The sequence below is a fragment of the Coccinella septempunctata genome, chromosome 5 (assembly GCF_907165205.1).
Source record: "Coccinella septempunctata chromosome 5, icCocSept1.1, whole genome shotgun sequence".
Taxonomy (NCBI): Eukaryota; Metazoa; Arthropoda; class Insecta; order Coleoptera; family Coccinellidae; genus Coccinella; species Coccinella septempunctata.
This window is the reverse complement of record NC_058193.1, coordinates 7386900-7405128: the sequence shown is the minus strand read 5'-3', so window position 1 is coordinate 7405128 and position 18229 is coordinate 7386900. Positions and strand designations below refer to the sequence as shown.

Sequence of the window (18229 nt, the reverse complement as noted above, 5' to 3'; positions counted from 1 at the left end):
TCGCACAGATACACAATTTTAACTGAAATTATGATGCGTAATCGAAATAAATCATCGATTTTCTTTCTTTAACGGTTTAACGCATGTTACGTTCTATATCGGTTTATATTCTTGGTGATATGGGGCCTTATATTGTATTAGTGTTGTGATGTACTCCGTATATTTCGTTAATTACTGTTGCCACAGTTGTGGATTGATCCTCATAATTCTTTCCTTGTTATTCATTTTGCTTCATTCTAGTTTTTCATTGTTAGTTGTTATTAATTTCTTTCGAATGGCTTGTACCGTAAATTGTAGTGAGCAATGCTCATGTCAATAAATAAATGAATAAAAATCTGAACCCGTTTATATCGTAGAAACGGCCTTTATTTCATTCACCTATGAAATCTAAAGGATTGTTTGAAAGCAATAAATCGAAAAAGTAAAAAAAGCCTCTTATTCAACGAAAGGTATCTCATATTTGAATATAGCTACGTCACGATGACATAGTTCCCAATATGATTTTAAATTGTTGAATTATTATTCATAATTATTCATAATTAACCCTCTAATACCCAAGTCCGCCTTGAGACTGGTGGCATATAAGTGGATACAAAATTATTCCCTGTGAGCAGTTCAGTTCAACTGTCCATGTCCGCCTTCAGTATAGGTTCATTTGTGAGTACAGGTGTTAATGTAAATCAGTTAACTATTTGCGAAAAAAAGATGTAGATTATACATAAGCTAATTTGAAACTTTACGGAAATAATTTTAAAAAAGAAAAAAAAACTTGGGCATTAGAGGGTTAATTCATGGGAAAACTAGTTTCTTGTATTGAGGAACTAATATTGGTCCTTTTTTTAGTAGTAACCTTCAATTCAGGAATCTGGATATAGAAGATGAAGATGCCTTAGCCCCTAATTGTTCACGCAGTAACTACACCAAACGACCTCGTGTTAAGAGCAGAAATAGTTCCTTGGCATCTGTTAGCACTCTTCGACAATCAGTTCCAGAACCAGCAAATGTGGATGTCAGAATGATAGACTTTGCGCACACCTCATTTGTAACAAATGATTATAAACCTTTACCCAACGCCATACATCACGGTCCAGATGGTGGATTTCTACAAGGACTTGATAGCCTCAAAATGCTGCTTTCACAACTTTTGGAAGGTTGATCGTGATCTTGTTGAAAGTATTATTTGTATAATGATGAATGTGCGACGTCTAACTTAAGTCCAAGTCGCGCTTCTGTCAGGATGGTGCAATGCTGAAAAATAATTATGATCAGATTCAACAACAGAAGATACAATAGTTTTTAAGAACTTGGCTTGTAATTTTCAATATCTCCCAGTGATATAGAGTCTTCGAACTCTATAGACCATAAGATTGGCAAAAATTTATGTGATAAATAGATTAGGTTGAATAGTCCTCATTCGATGAGGACAGTATGAAATGCTGAATTGTTATTTTTGCATTCCTGGATGAAACTAGTTTCCAAAATATTTTCAGAAATGAATCCAAATGCTAAACGAGAACAGAAAATTCGAAAATATTCAGCTCAAAATAAAACTGATCATATTCTTCAATGAAGATTTTGTTCCAGAAGTAAGAATCTGGAGAAATGTAGAAGGAAATTCGAATACTAGATTCTGCTGGACACTAATTTTTTAATTGAAATATATTCAAATCAAATCGAAGTTTAATTCTCACCCAGGGACAAACATTTTTTTATTCGAAATGAAGTGATGTAACACATTGTATATACTTTAAGGGAGAATAAGTATTTGTGAATAATTTTAAATTTAGCTTGATAAACAGTATTCTTGTACAAATTAAGAGCCTGAAAGACGGTTGACTGACCTGAAATCTTTGTTTTCTTTTTAGGTAGATGAAAAATTTATGCTTTTTGAAACTATTATAATTCCTTCGTGCAGTTTACTCGATTTTCTGACATTCCAAAATTTGTACACAACATTTCACTTGTATAATTTGAAATCTCCAAACCAAATCATGCTGCATTTCGACTTAATTCTGACATACAAATACTCAGTGCAGGCAATAACAAAATGTAAAAATACAAACCTAACCTGAAAAATTCGAATTTAGCACTATGAATCCAATACAAATTATAATATTGAATAAAATCTCTTCGGCTTTTTGTTTGATCCGTCATTTTTTGATTGACTCGTGCAGTTTGTTGGTATTTCAAGATTTTTATTTGAAATTTTGAAAATTTTCTTTTATTCCCATATTGGGAAATTGCAATGCTTCAAAGTATTTCAAGCTACTTCAGAAAACAGAAAACTGGTTTGGTAAGTTCTGGTCATATACATATATATCAAATTGTTTCATCTTCAAGTTGTAATATTGTTGAATTAAAAGAATTATAATACTAATGTAGTTTCATTCAGATTCTCAGAAAACAAAATGTATTCATATAAACTATTTCCCTTCTAAAACACATGATTCTACATTGAAAACCATACTGAAAGCTTCAAGTATGAATATTTGATTTGGATCCACAGATCTGGAACTGTGGAACCTGAGGCACACTCGTGGGTTTCACAATTTTTCCTCATTAAAAGAATGAAGGAAAATTCCATCAAGACTTTTGCTCAAGAACGGCATATTTTTGTCTTTTGAAATAATTGCGATCAGCATAGTTTGGTACACGATGAGTTGAATATGTATATCTTACTGTCAGATGTTCAGTTTTCAGAACTTGAAAATAATAGTTCAGCACTGCAGGCTTTTCTTGCATTCAATATAATTTTTCCAAATAGCCTTTGGATTATTTGAAAGTCCTCTAGGGCATTGTTGTAAAAACCTGATTACATACCTCAACAATTACTCTACCCTGGATTCGTACACAATAAACACATTCTATTCATCGTTTTCATATCCGATCAGTGCCGGTTTATGCTTGGGGCGGGAATTATGATTTAGGGGTGAGCCAAAGAGTTTTAAAAAAACTACTTTATTGATATTTTATACAGGAATGAGAATTACGAGTTATTCGTACAACATTTTCACGTCTCGTGGATCAAGTCAAGACTAACTCATTGATAACTGAATGTAATTTATAATTAACATCCGAAATGAAAACGTAGACAAAAAGATTCCACCGGATGCTCCTTGTAGATGACTGGTCAGCATTATAGGGAGCTCGACACGTGCCAGGGATATGTAACTCCTCCCTCCTTAGTAGTTCCTTCAAGGGGTGAAAAATGGAACTCGTGATGGTTGAGGTGGTCTCTGCTTGGTTAACTGGATTTCGGTGTTTCCGTATCTATTAAAGATAAATAATTTGGAGTGATGCGGTGACGCTGCCGACGTACTATTCAGCAAAATTTCTGCTTTTTTAGATTTTAGTGATGAGCTTGGAGAGTTCAGCGGGCTGGACGCGAGAGAAATTGATGATTTGATAGAGGTACGTATGATTTTTGAAGGTCCAAATGGATTGAAAATTGTTCATTTGAATATTCGTAGTCTCCATAATAATTTTGACGAACTGTTGGTATATTTGCACGCGATGAATCTTGATGAGGTAGATGTATTGGTTTTGTCCGAAACTTTTCAACTTAATAACGTGGATAGATTTCGATTACCTGATTTCTATATATTCTACTACAATTCTAAGATCAATAGAAATGACGGCTGTATAATTTATATTAGAAAGTCCTTTAATGCTTCATCAAATGTGATTGAATTAACTGAAATAAATGTTATCTGATGTACGTTTTGGCATTACTGGTGTTTATAGACCGCCACCTACAAGGTTGGATGGCTTTCTGCATGAGATGGAAAAATATGTTGTTAAATTTCGGGTTGAACAGTGAAGTTGAAATAATGGTTGGAGATTTTAATATAGATATATTGGATGAGACTAAGCTCTCTGTTGAAAATTACTTGAATATTATGGTAGTGAATGGGTTTATTCAGTGTATGTATAAACAAACCTACAAGGGTAACCGCCAGTTCTTCCACATGTATCGACCACATTTTCGTTAAAAATTTAAACAAAATCAAACACCAGATGATATCAGCGGTGATTCGAAGTTCGCTAACTGATCATTATTCTACTATTTTGAGTATCAATTTACCGGTTACCGCGCGCTCAATTCCTAACGAGCAGGTTAAGTTAAATAAAATAAACTGTGTTAATTTGAAAAAGAGATTTAGAAAATGAAAACCGATACCGATGTGGAAGTGGCATATACATTGTTCATAGAAAATCTGAGAAAATATATTGATAACAACACAGGGACCATTGTTATATCGAGCAAAAACCATAAGAGAAAACTATGGATTACTGAGGGAATTTGAAACTCAATAAAACACAGAGATGCAATGAAGAAAAGACTTATTCGTAACTCCTCGAATGACCCTACAGGAATTCTTGAATACAAACGTTTTAGAAATCTCTTGAATAAGGTTATAAAGTCAGCAAAAAATGAATATTATAAATATAGAATTATTGAGTTAACAAATGACTATAAACAAATCGGGGATTTGATTAATGATGCAACTGCAAATGAATGCAAATGAATTGCTTTTCGACAGACTTGAGGAAGTAGGGATAAGGGGAGGGCCACTGAATTTACTAATTAACTTTTTATCAAAAGAAGCCAGTGTGTTAAAATTAATGATGTAATTAGTGAAATGCAGGTAATAAATACAGGTGTGCCTCAAGGTACAGTTCTGGGCACCCTCCTCTTCCTTATCTATATAAATAACATAGGTGAAATCTTCGAAGAATGTAGTATTATATCATATGCTGATGACACAGCTTTGTTGTTTCCGGGTAATTCTTGAGACAAGGTGTATGAGAGGGCGGAGAGGGGTGTCAGTGCAGTCTATACGTGGTTGAGTGATGGCCTCCTGGCCTTAAACTTAACTAGACCTTTTTGATGACTTTCAGTGCTACAATGGCTGATTAGTCATCACAAACCATAATAAAAATTCATAATCTTTTTTGTACACACAGCACATGCAATTGCCCACAAATCAAAAAGGTATACAAAATGAAATATCTAGGCATATTTCTTGATCAAAATCTCAGATGGGACGAACACCTTGCCTTTTTGAATAAAAAAATCAGAAATATTTTTTATAAATTCAACCAATTGCGCAAAATATTAAATAATGAGATGCTCAAAATCGTGTATTATTCATATTGGTCGAATCAAATTTGAGATATTGCATTGCCGTATGGGGGGGAGCCTACAATAATGTCTGCATATAAGAGTATACGGCAATATTTGAAAACATGCCTCAAATCTTTAAAGAATATAAGAAAGAGCGCAGGCCCAAGATGTGATCCCTGCGGCACTCCCGATGTTACCACAAATTTGGAGTATTTGTAACCATTCACTGAAACAAATTGTGACTTATTATTCAAATATGATACGAACCATCTCAACAGGTCACCCTGAATGTCTATATCGGAAAGTTTGTGAATCAGACACAGTGGTCGACCCTGTCGAATGCCTTACTAAAATCTGTGTAGACACCGTCAAACTGAGATCGGTTATCCAAAGCCGTCACGATAAATTCTGTATAAATAACTAAATTGGTTTCGACGGATCGTTTTAGAAAGAATCCATAATGGTCATGAAAGTTTTCTGATCACCATAGATAAGATATCTAAAACTCTGGTGTATTCACTGATTCTATTTTGTTTTTAATTTCGTGGGGATATGGGATCAGTTTCGTTTTTCCCACTGTAGGTAGCGCTGTTTAGAATTTGACAGAGCATTGTCAATTGATATTTGAAAATAATTTGAATACTTTACTACAACTTACGAATATGTTTTATTTATAAGCGATTATTGCGTGTGTGAAAATGTATTAGTTTCGAGAAAGGGGTGTAGAACATTCATTTATTCAACATGTCGTTCAGTTTTCTGTATGGAGAATCAAGAACTACAGCTAAGAATTCGGTGTTGTTGGAATTTGAGGCAGAACCAAATCAGATGAACGAACATTCGGGACGGATATAGCTAAGTTTTATGGCAACTTCAGCAATATTTCAAAAAAACTGTATTGGAAATACGTAATGTGAATTGTATTGAGAAACAGAAATACATAAATCTATTCTAGTCTGTTCTTCAAATACTCCTCATGAGTAGATATAGTGAAAATTCTTTTTCCGTCAACTGAATATATTGGACATTCGACCAATCAACAGTGTTTTATTAAAATCATAATGAATTACCCCCTCACGAATTCAATTTGTCAAACGGAAATTATCTTGAAGAAGAATAGTAAATACTCCTTCGAACCCTTATTCGATAGTGTTGAAATATTGACAGATTTGTTTTTACAACGAAAATTAAACTGATGTAAATCACAAATAATATTCCTGAACAGCTGACAAAATGGGCCAGTTCATATTTCGAACTCGTTGATCGATATTCGATATCAACGCAAAACAAAATAAAACGAGAGAGTATCATTGGACTTCCTTTGGCAGAACAAGGATAGAACGAAACAAATGACATGATGGCGGGATACAGCAATGAATGAATGAATGAATGAGTATAGGCACAGATTACAGAAACAATTTTTTGTGATCTGTGGCTATAGAATTCTATATCGTCTTGATCGGTTCCACTGTTGTCGAATTAACAAATAAAATTACTACACCATTTCCAGTTTTAGTTCAGAAATGATCAATTGAAATTTGAATTAGTCAAATTTATTTCAGAAGCCGTCAATTTTATTTCAGAAATGGTCATTTGAAATCTTTGGGGTTGATTGTGCTATGTAGAGCAGCGCAGCATAGCACCTCCTTCCATGCAGCTGCTATTGCCATACACAACATGCCTGTTGGCGTTTGAATTATTGCATTTTCTTGTTTACATACATAGTGTTTTTGAGGATAATGAAAGTTCATGAATTAAATGAATGCCTTTCTGAATTTCAATTGATATTTTCTGAAATACAATTGACGGTTTCTGAAATAATAAATATGTGACTAAACTGAATTTCAAATGACCCTTTCTGAAATTGAATTGACTAATCTGAATTGCATTGATGTTATCTGAAATGAACTTGACTAATCTGAAATACAATTGATGTTTTCTGATTTTCAATTGATTATTTCTGAATTACAACTGGAAATGGTGTAGACTTTAGTAAAGGCATTCAACGTCACAAACTCTTAAATATTCGAATGTTTACTAATAGTCCGAGAGCTGGCGACGAAAATCGGCAAGAGTTTTGTAATGGCTCATAATTGAAAATAAGCTTTGAGTATTCAAGTTAAGTTAATACTCAAGGATATAATGCCGCACAGACTTCGTTCTTTTCCATCCGTTCGAATCGCCGCGATTCAAACGGTCGTTCCAAAAACGCCAAAAACCGATGTGTGTGGTGAAAAACCGTCGTTCCGAATCGTCGGTTAAAATATCTGTCCGAGCCTGATTTTTTGGAACGACGGTCCATCGGTTGTTGTTCCAAACCGACAGTGTGTAGGGATTTCGTTCACAATCGACGATTATTTTTCATTAGCGGAGAGCATATCGCGTCTAGATCATATTACCGTACTGTTTTTGTATCATTTTATTTAGCGTATGGTCCGTATATACACATTTGGTAACCGAAAGTTACCAGAGCGGTTACTCTGGTGACAGATATTGAACTGAATTGTCAGGAATTCGACATTTACGGACCGCCCACTTACTAACCAGAAGAAACCAAAGTGTATATACTTTTTTTTTTTGGTGTAGCAGGGGGAAAATCTGCAAGACAGACGAACCACCCTCATCTCCTGAGGGGGAACAGTGTGAGGTTTCTCCCTCTCCTGAGCTCGAGACCCACTAAAAACCCTCAACTGCTTCTTGAATTTTGGTTCCGGGCATTTGCCTATAAACCGTTCATCTCTTGGTCGGTTTTCTTCTCGCACACTATCGTGCTGGGATTTATGTGTTTATCCTCTATTGGATTAACACTTTATTGAATTTTTCAATAATTTTCTGTTGTTATTTTAATCTCTTTTTAATTGATCTCTTGGTCTCCTTCGGTAAATTCGCATTCTCCTTTTGTCTTCCTCTGGGTCGTAGTCCACTAGTCTCCTGAGTTCTTGATTCGGATGGTTTTTCGCTGTTTCGAATAATTTCTCTGCTTTTCTGTTCATGAATTCCGTTATGGTTTCCCATTTCAGGTCCTTATAAATCTGTCTATTCCTGACAAACCAAGGTGCACCTATTGCACATCGTAGCAGCTTGTTTTCAGTGGCCTGAATTCTTTTGAAATGGGTCTTTGCCGCGAAACCCCAGGCAACTGATCCATAAGTCAGTTGAGGCCTAGCAACGGCTTTGATTATCTTCAATTTTGTCTCTTTCGACATGTGGCTTCTTCTTCCTATCAGAGGATAGAGTCTATTCATCGCTGCTTTCGTTTTATCGATTGCTTGTTTGATATGACTTTTCCAAGTAAGTCCTTTGTCAAGCGTTATTCCTAAATATTTGGCTTCATTTTTCCAGTCGATTTCTTCGCCGTCAACATCCAGTTTCGTTGTGGGTCGCAGTCTTCTCTTCTGTAGTAATATTGCTTGGCTCTTTTGTCCATTGAGCTTGATTTTCCACTTTATGCACCAGTCATTTGTTTTGTCAATCGTCTCTTGTAGAACTCGTTCTATTACTTCTGGGTTGCGGTATCGAGTTGCTATGCCTGTGTCGTCAGCATATAACGTAAGCATGGTTCTTGGATTTTTCGGAATATCGTGGATGTATATGTTGTATAGAAGTGGCCCAAGTACTGATCCTTGGGGTACTCCAGCCTCTATATCTCTTGTTGAGGAGCATTCTCCTCCCACTTTCACGTAAAATCTTCTATTTTTGAGATAATTCCTGATCAACTTGCATATTTTGATCGAATATCCAGCATATCTCATCTTATATATTAATCCTTCATGCCATACTCTGTCAAATACTCTGGCGACGTCTAGTAAAACAAGACCTGTAGCTTGTTTATTTTGGAATCCCTCTGTTGAATGCTCTCTTCTGAATCCGAACTGTTCTTGTGGCATTAGTTTCAGATTTTCGGTTTCCTCATTTAGCCTCGTGGCGATAATTCTTTCTACTACTTTTCCTAACGCCGACAGTAGACTTATCGGTCTGTAGTTTTGTGGAAACTTCTTCTCTTTGAATGGTTTATTGAATACTATGACTTCTGCTGTTTTCCATTTTTCTGGGTAGTGTTCTGTCTTCATAATTCCATTCGCGATATTTGTTAGAGCGGCTATACCTTTTCTAGGTAATTTCTTTAACATAACATTCGTTATTTTATCGCTTCCGGGAGCTTTCCTCTTCTTCAAACTTCTAATTATTTCCCTGATTTCGTTTGGCGATGTTGGCTTGTCTATTTCAGCAGTCGCTGGTAATTCATCCATTTCTTCATCATTTTCTTCAACCAGTTCTTCCAAATCTTCATTATCGTCGTCTATCCTGTAATTTATTCTCGATTCTCGTTCGATCGAGTCCGCCAATGCATCTGCCTTATCAGTATTGGTATAAGCCATTCCATTTTCTCCGTGTAGGGGTGGAATTTTAGTCTTTTCTCCTCGTAGGCTTTTTTGCATTCTCCATGCAGAATGATCGATTGTATTCAGTTCTTGAACCCTTTTGTTCCATCTGCTTGTTCTTAGATCTTTCAGGGCATTTTTCAGAACTTGGATATGTCGGTGTAGGTTCCTTCTATTTAGATCATTTTTGTTCATCCTATATATTCTTCTGAGTCTTCGATTTTCTTGTATAAGATCTTTTACTTCTTTGGGCGTATCGCCATGCGGATGACTTGGTGCTGGTCTCTTCACTCTTCTCGTGCTTTTTTCGTAAGCTTTCAATATAATCTTTTCCAGTTTATCAACCGCACATTCCAGATCGTCTGGAGTGCTTATTGTTGGAATTTCTGTTATTTCCGATTGTATTAAATGTCTGTATTTAGCCCAATTGGTATATTCTCTTATTCCCAGCAGTTTTTCTCTTGGTTCTTCTCCAATTGTCAATTTCACGGGATTGTGGTTTGAGGTTCCATCTTCCAAAGTTTCAATCGAGAATTCTTGAGTTATATTTTTCAATATCGCGATATCTATTACATCTGGTATTCCTCTTCCAAAAGCAAGATATGTCGGTAGCTCTGGTCCAATCACTATGGCATTTTGTTTTTCGGCGAAATCCTTGAGTTTTTTGCCATTTCTATTCTCTGTTATGCTGTTCCATAATGGGGATTTACAGTTGAAATCTCCGATGGAGATTTTCGGGTTTGATCCTTCCAACATGTTGTTTATCTCTTCTTCCAATAGATTGTTTTGTGGTGGCTTATACGCCGAGGTTATTTCGACTCCTTGAAGATTTAATTCGGCAACAATCGTCACTTTTTCTATTTTTCCTTGTGTTTCGTCGGATCTACTTTTAAAGTAGTGTTTCAGACCTGTTCTCACCAATATTGCTACTCCTCCTCCGGTGTTTGTAATTCTGTCACATCTATATGTTTCATAATTCATGAAATTCAGTCGTCTGTTCCGGTATATTCTTGTTTCCTGTAGGGCTATAATATCAGGTTGTCTTTCTGATATTATTTGTTCTATCTCGGCTTTCCGAGTGTTGATCCCGTTTATGTTCCACGAGATTATCTTGAGGGATTTCTTCCTAATATCCGTAAGGTCCATTAATTCAGTTTACTAAATAATGCTTGGAGTTTTTTCTCCATTTCCCTCTCAATTTTCAACATTATCTTGTTGAAAATTTTTTCCGTGAAGATATCTAAATCATCGGCTGATTCAGATATATTTTTCTTCTCCTGTTGACTGTTCACAGCCTGTTCCATTGTAAGCTTTTTCTGTCCTTCTTTTTCTGAACGGGTTTTGGAGTCTCCCTCTTCTTTTCCTGCTCTGTAGGTTTGGCCTTCGCTACTTCCTGAATTTTTTGAACAGTAGTTGTTGTTTTTGTTACCTTCTTTTTCTGTTCAACTGATTTCCGGGAATTCTTCTTTCTGGTCACACACTTGAACTCGCTACATCCTTTGTAGCTAGCTGGATGGCCCTCTTCTCCACATAAGACGCATGTGGCATTTCTCTCTTCACCTTTTCTGGTGAGTGTGCAGTCATTGCTGCTATGACTTCCTGAGCATTTCACGCATCTCCACGGGAAGGAGCATTTGTTCTGTGCATGTCCGTACCTTTGGCACCTAAAGCACTGGCTTGGACTTTCTGCCTTCTTTTTTGGTTCGACTGTAATACAAAGGTTGTAGAGTCGTTGGATGTCGAATATCTCCTTCTTTTGGGTTTTAACCAGATATAATGGTATCGGCTTTTTCGTTTTGTTTGATGTCATTTCAGACACCTCAGCATCATCTATTCCCTGGAATTTCAGGTCATTTTTAATCAATTCCAGATCTGCGTCTATTGGAAGATGCCTAATTACGGCGTAAATTTTCTTTTCCTCTTCCATCTGGTATGTGAAATACTCCTTTCCAAGTTGGTCGAAGAATTTAGTTATTTTTCTGTAGTCATCTACAGTTGTGGCTATAATCTTGATTCCGTCTTTCACTACAGTAGCCCGGTTATAGCTGAATTTCTTGGTATAGAGAGCATTTGAGATCTCTACCCAATCTGATGTACCCAACATCGTGATGGGCTTTTAGGTGCTCCTGTTGTCTGCTTGACGGTCTCCTCATCAGAAGAGGAGCTTTCTTTTCGCGCGCGTTTAGTTGGGGGCGCGTTTGGGGCCTTCGCAGCCAACGTTGCATCATTTTTTCTTGTTTCGGGCTGTGAAACAACTCCTTTAAGGGAATTATTTTTGGAACCCGCTACCGGTTTTGTAATAGTGGCGTAAGTGGGGGATTTTGGCATATTATTTCGGGTCATTTCCTCTCTCAAGAGGCGCATCTCACCGATCAACTGTGTCACAGTTTCGGTCAGTTGGACAATTTGAGCTTTCAACTGCCCATTTTCTTCTCTGAGCTTTACAAGCTCCTCGTGTTCGCCTTCGCTGAATTCTTCAGCATCGGTCGCTTCCATGTAGGAATCCTCATTATCTGAGGTTTCCGACATGGTTTTATACTCAAAAATCTCAAAATATCAAACAATTTGAAAATAATAAAATATTCAGGAATCTTCACTGAAATAGTCTAATATAAAACTATGGTATAAAGCCGAAAGTTTTCTACGCTATGAGAAAAATCAGAAAAAAAAGATACGAAAAATAAGCTCACCTGATGTTTTCTGCAGTACCAACGAAAAAAAACTTCTGGACACTTAGGATGAACACCAACTTTGAAAATTTTAACGAATTAAAATTCCGATAACAAATACAGAACCTACACAAACTTCACAGTCGGAATCAAATATTCCGTAGCTTTGTTAGTGGGCACTTTCACTTCGACTTTCTCTTCCGCTTTCTCTTTTATAGCACTAGGAGCACTGTAGCACGTCTTCCTTTCCGTATGTTCCGATATTCCTGAACAGTACTGTCAGTATTTCAGAGACGATGCCTACTGGCCCAGTCGTTCGAGTTCTATTGTTATTCGATTGCGGGCCAGTAAAACCAGCAATATCGGAACAGGCCCTACGTCAAGCGAATGACTCGGACGAAAGTGTATATACGGACCACAGCCTTAGTTATTTCAACAGCGATTGATCAGAAGACAGCTAACAAACAATTTATTACGGATTTCATCGATTTGTACAGGCAATTTACAGGATTTTTTTAATTTTTATCCGACACAGTAACCGCGGCTGCTGAAATATATTTCCTCTTCTGGACGTACAGATCCGAAAACTACTGAAAAATAACTGAGAGGATTTACCGAAGTGTGTGGGCAAAACAGGAAGGCGATCAGAATCGTCGGTTCAAATCGCGGCGATACGAATGGATGGAAAAGAACGTCAGTGGCCGGCTTATGTTACCATACGCTAAGCGTATGGTCCGTATATATACATTTGGTAACCGAATGTTACCAGAGCGGTTACTCTGGTGACAGATATTGAACCGAATTGTCAGGAATTCGACATATACGGACCACCCACTTACTAACCAGAAGAAACCAAAGTGTATATACGGGCCACAGCCTTAGTGTTGAGGGTGTACATGAGTCAGCACCCACTCTCAAGGTCAGGTAGTGGAACATCTGGCGGCGATGCTCTTTGATTTAGGTAAAATTACAATATCCGTACTTTGTGTGACTGCTGCATGATTGCCTCCGTTCTGAATATTTCATTCACAAATAATACAGGGTCTTTCACGAGGAACCTCACCCATATTTATACGAGAAACTACTGAACGTATTTTCATGAAATTCAGCACTTATAAGTATTTCACGATGCTGATGAAATCTAAAATATTTTCAAGGCATGAGCATCTCCGGTTTTTCCGGAAATGACGTCAACTTCCGTTTTTCAAATTAGAACACCATTTTTTTATTGCAGAAATAGATTCCTTAGAAAATTTCAAGTTATTTTGATGTAACATTTTTCAGTTTTGGTTGGAAAATTCTCTCTGAGCGGGAAAATTCGAAAAAAAAATCGAAAATAGAGCTCCGCTGAAACAAGAATAACTTCGAGGTTTTTGGATGGAAAATTTTCATTTTTGGGATTTCTCAAGATGTAAGATTGATGTATCCACTTTAAAAATCGAAATCGCGATTCATGATACAGGGGGTGAAAAAATCGCTTTCAAAGATAGGGATGACAAAATCGTGAAAAATCAATTTTTTCAAATTAGAACCCCATTTTTTTATGGCAGATATTGAATCTACGTTAAAAAATAATGTGAGTGTATGCATCACACCCTTGCCCTAAAGTGGATATTTTCTGAGTTATTCACAAAAAACTGTTTTTCGTCTTGAATTTTCAGCTATTTCTTTTCCCTTCACGCCAAAAAGATGAAATTTTCAGGAACTGTTACTTAAACCATGTTTTAGATTTTACTACCCTAATATGCAAGAGAAAAAAGTTACAGGTTGTTCCTAAATAGATGGCGAATTTTGATTCGAATTTGTATCGGAAACCTCTTTACTTTATTTCAACTAATCGGCCATTCATAGTTTCGAAACTCAATTTGGTTTTTAAACACTTTTGCAGATCTCTTCTTCCCGATGAAATAAGAAGAGCAACGCACGAAGCATTTCTGAGACGTATAAATAAATGTCTAGAAATTAACGGTCAAAACTTTGAGCATCTTCTCTAGTTATAACTGCGAGAGTTTGCCATGGTTCTCCTAATAGTAACTTGAAGTCGGTTCAAGAAAAATTTACAGCATGGGTCAAATAACAGTTCCTGAAAATTTCATCTTTTTGGCGTGAAGGGAAAAGAAATAGCTGAAAATTCAAGACGAAAAACAGTTTTTTGTGAATAACTCAGAAAATATCCATTTTAGGGCAAGGGTGTGATGCATACACTGACATTATTTTTTAACGTAGATTCAATATCTGCCATAAAAAAAATGGGGTTCTAATTTGAAAAAATTGATTTTTCACGATTTTGTCATCCCTAACTTTGAAAGCGATTTTTTCACCCCCTGTATCATGAATCGCGATTTCGATTTTTAAAGTGGATACATCAATCTTACATCTTGAGAAATCCCAAAAATGAAATTTTTCCATCCAAAAACCTCGAAGTTATTCTTGTTTCAGCGGAGCTCTATTTTCGATTTTTTTTTCGAATTTTCCCGCTCAGAGAGAATTTTCCAACCAAAACTGAAAAATGTTACATCAAAATAACTTGAAATTTTCTAAGGAATCTATTTCTGCAATAAAAAAATGGTGTTCTAATTTGAAAAACGGAAGTTGACGTCATTTCCGGAAAAACCGGAGGTGCTCATGCCTTGAAAATATTTTAGATTTCATCAGCATCGTGAAATACTTATAAGTGCTGAATTTCATGAAAATACGTTCAGTAGTTTCCCGTATAAATATGGGTGAGGTTCCTCGTGAAAGACCCTGTATATAATATTTGAGCAATAAGTGCATAGACATAGCGCAGACATAGGATCGGACCATAACCCACTAGTCGCAAACATAAAAATTAACCTTAAAAAATTAAACAAAAACAACAAAAGCCTAAAGTTTTCCATAGGCGATGTGGACATCAATAAACTGAGAAATGAACTCAACGACAGCCTCGACACAATGACAGGGATAAGTGGCAATACGGTAAACGAAACGTGGGAGATATTTCGAGAACACATCATTAAGACAATGGAGGAGAACACAACAAACAACATCAAACCAAAGAAAAAACGTTGGATGACTGAAGAGATACTAAAACTCATGGAAGAAAGACGAAAATGCAAAAACAACACGGAGGAATATAAGAGCAAACAAAGGGAAATAAAGAACAAAATCAAGAATGCAAAGGAAGAGTGGATGACGGATAGATGCGAGGAAATGGAGGATCTGGAGAGAAGACATGATACCTTTAACATGTACAAAAAGGTCAGAGAAGTAGCAGGCCTATTTAACAAAAAAGCCCCTAGTATCTTAATGGACAACGCAGGAAAAACCATTATAGATGAGGGAGAAGTTCTTAATGCATGGATACAATACATAGATGATCTATTCGGGGACAATAGACCGGCGTCGATGACTGATGTAGACGACAACGAGGGACCTGAAATCTTGAAATCCGAAGTCCTATTTAACATAAAATCTGCAAAAACAAAAAAAGCAGCGGGACCTGATGACATCCCAGTAGAACTCCTTCAACTTATCAACGAGAAAAACATTGATATCTTGGTTAAACTCTTCAATGATGTATACAACACGGGAGAAATACCAGAAGAATGGCTGAGATCTGTATTCATAACAATTCCCAAAAAACAACGAGCCAGAAGATGCAACGATCACAGACTAATAAGCCTGATGAGCCACACACTAAAGGTGTTCCTTAAGATTATACACTCTCGAATAAGAAACAAATGCGAAAATGATTTAGACGAGACGCAATTCGGCTTTAGAAATGCCCTTGGCACCAGAGAAGCAATGTTTGCTCTGAATGTTCTTCTCCAAAAATGTCGAGACCAGCGTAAGGATGTCTTCGTGTGTTTCATCGATTATGAGAAGGCCTTCGACAGAGTACAACACGAAAAGCTCATAAATATATTGAGAGGCGCTGGTGTTGATGGAAAAGATCTACGTATAATTAAGAACCTGTACTGGCAACAGAAGGCAGTCGTTCGAGTCAACGGGAGATTTACAGATGAACGACAAATCCAACGAGGCGTTCGGCAGGGATGTGTCCTGTCTCCACTGCTCTTCAACCTATATTCTGACAAAGTCTTTAAAGAAGCTTTACATGACAAAGAATTTGGGGTCAAAATCAACGGTGAACTGATTAACACCATTCGCTATGCTGACGATACGGCTATTTTGTGCGACGATCTTCAAGGCCTCCAAAATCTCATCAATTCTGTTAATGCAGTGGGACAGGAAATGGGACTGAATATAAATGTTGCTAAGACAAAATTTATGGTCTTTAGCCGTCAGCCATACCTCAATGCGTCACTAGAGGTGAATGGACAAAACATTGAGAGAGTATCCAGTTTTAAATACCTCGGATGCTACATCACCGAGCAACTCGACCCGGAGAAGGAGGTTAGATGCAGGATTGAGTCAGCGCGTGCAACGTTCAAGAAGATGAGGTCACTGTTCTGTAATGACAGCCTGAACCTAAAACTGAGACAAAGAATGATTAAATGTAACATTTGGTCTGTGCTGTTGTACGGAGCTGAAGTCTGGACCCTGAAAGCTGCCACAATCAACCGTTTAGAAGCATTTGAAATGTGGTTACATAGAAGAATGCTGAAAATACCATGGGTGGCCTTGCAAAGAAATGAAGCAGTCTTAGACAGGGCAAATACAGTTCGTGAACTTTTAACAACAGTTAAATGCCGAAAACTGGCATACCTCGGCCATGTTCTCAGAGGAAATCGTTACCGGATTCTACAACTTATAATGAAGGGCAAGATAGAGGGCCGCAGGGGCGTAGGAAGAAAACAAATCTCCTGGTTGAAAAACATCCGGGATTGGACAGGCATACATAGCGTCGAACAACTGTTTAGAATGGCTGAAGACAGAGATCAGCTCGCCATCGTGATCGCCAACGTCAGGGGGACCTGACAGGGCACAACAAGAAGAAGAAGTGCATTTTCAGCCATTACAAATCTCTTGAAACGACATCGTTAAGGCAGCAACTTATGTGAAGTTCTGACCTACCCCGTTTCACTAAAATGAGGTCTGACCACTTTCTCAAGTTTTCTGTTCTATAAACTAGCTGAGTGATTATTTTCAATCATTACAAAATACTTGTATGGTATGTTGTAATTTTATATACCTACATTAAAGCGCGTCGCCGCTAGGTGTTCCACTACCTGACCTTGAGAGTAGGTGCTGACTATAATGTACACCCTAAATACCAAATCATATTTAATTATGAGCCAATACAATACTCTTGCCGATTTTCGTTGCCAGCTCTCGGACTATAAATTTCGAAGGGTGTATTTCTGAAATTTCTGAATTTTGAAGCGAATATTCTATGTGTTGGATAACTAATGAAAAAGGGTTTCCATAAATAATCTTAAATTCGATTTTGGAGTTCTAGGAAACTTGCCCATTATAAGTGTATTATTATTATTACTGGAAATCATTCGCATATAGGAACAATAGTGAATCTAGATCTATTAGTGAAAACGAAAAATCAGTCAGTATTATCTAACCTAACTTTGAAGAGAATTGAATTGCAAAAACAACAGGAGTAACTAGAAGAAAGTAATACTTTTTATGATAAAGGGAGAGGGTTTCAGGATAAGAATAGGGAAATGAAGAATAAACACTATTCTATATTCAACAAAATATACATCAACTTGAATTAATTCACAAATATTATGATATTTTTTTTTCATCCATAAAAAGTTAATTCAATAATTATACTGATAGAAGTTCATATTTGATCCATTGCATTTTTTATCTGCATATAATAGTAAAAATTATCATTGAGTTGGCTAAACCTTATTTCAGGGATTCTTTCAACTAGGAAGCAATTGTTTTTTGATTATGCTTAAGGACTGACATAATAATAATAATATAATAATAATAAAAAAAGGATGCACCAAAGACAGCCGAGGGTGCAAAGAACAACTAATAACAGATTCAGTCATCTGCAATCAAGCGTTCTCCAAGCGAAGGAATCTTTACGCTGCGTACATAGACTACAAAAAAGCATTCGATTCTATACCTCACGAATGGCT

General features: G+C 36.6%; 1 protein-coding gene across 4 annotated transcripts in view; it reads left to right on the top strand.

The window, feature by feature from the left end:
* Window positions 1-2374, top strand: part of LOC123312772 (inositol hexakisphosphate kinase 2) — a 53667-nt gene extending 51293 nt beyond the window's left edge. For 3 of the 4 annotated variants that reach the window (XM_044897254.1, XM_044897253.1, XM_044897256.1), the window contains one exon: window positions 844-2374. In XM_044897254.1, the coding sequence (XP_044753189.1) occupies window positions 844-1156 (313 nt within the window). In that variant the 3' untranslated portion in view covers window positions 1157-2374. The remainder of the gene's footprint in view (window positions 1-843) is intronic. The other variant, XM_044897255.1, reaches the window with a different exon arrangement.
* The last annotated feature ends 15855 nt before the right edge of the window (window positions 2375-18229 follow it).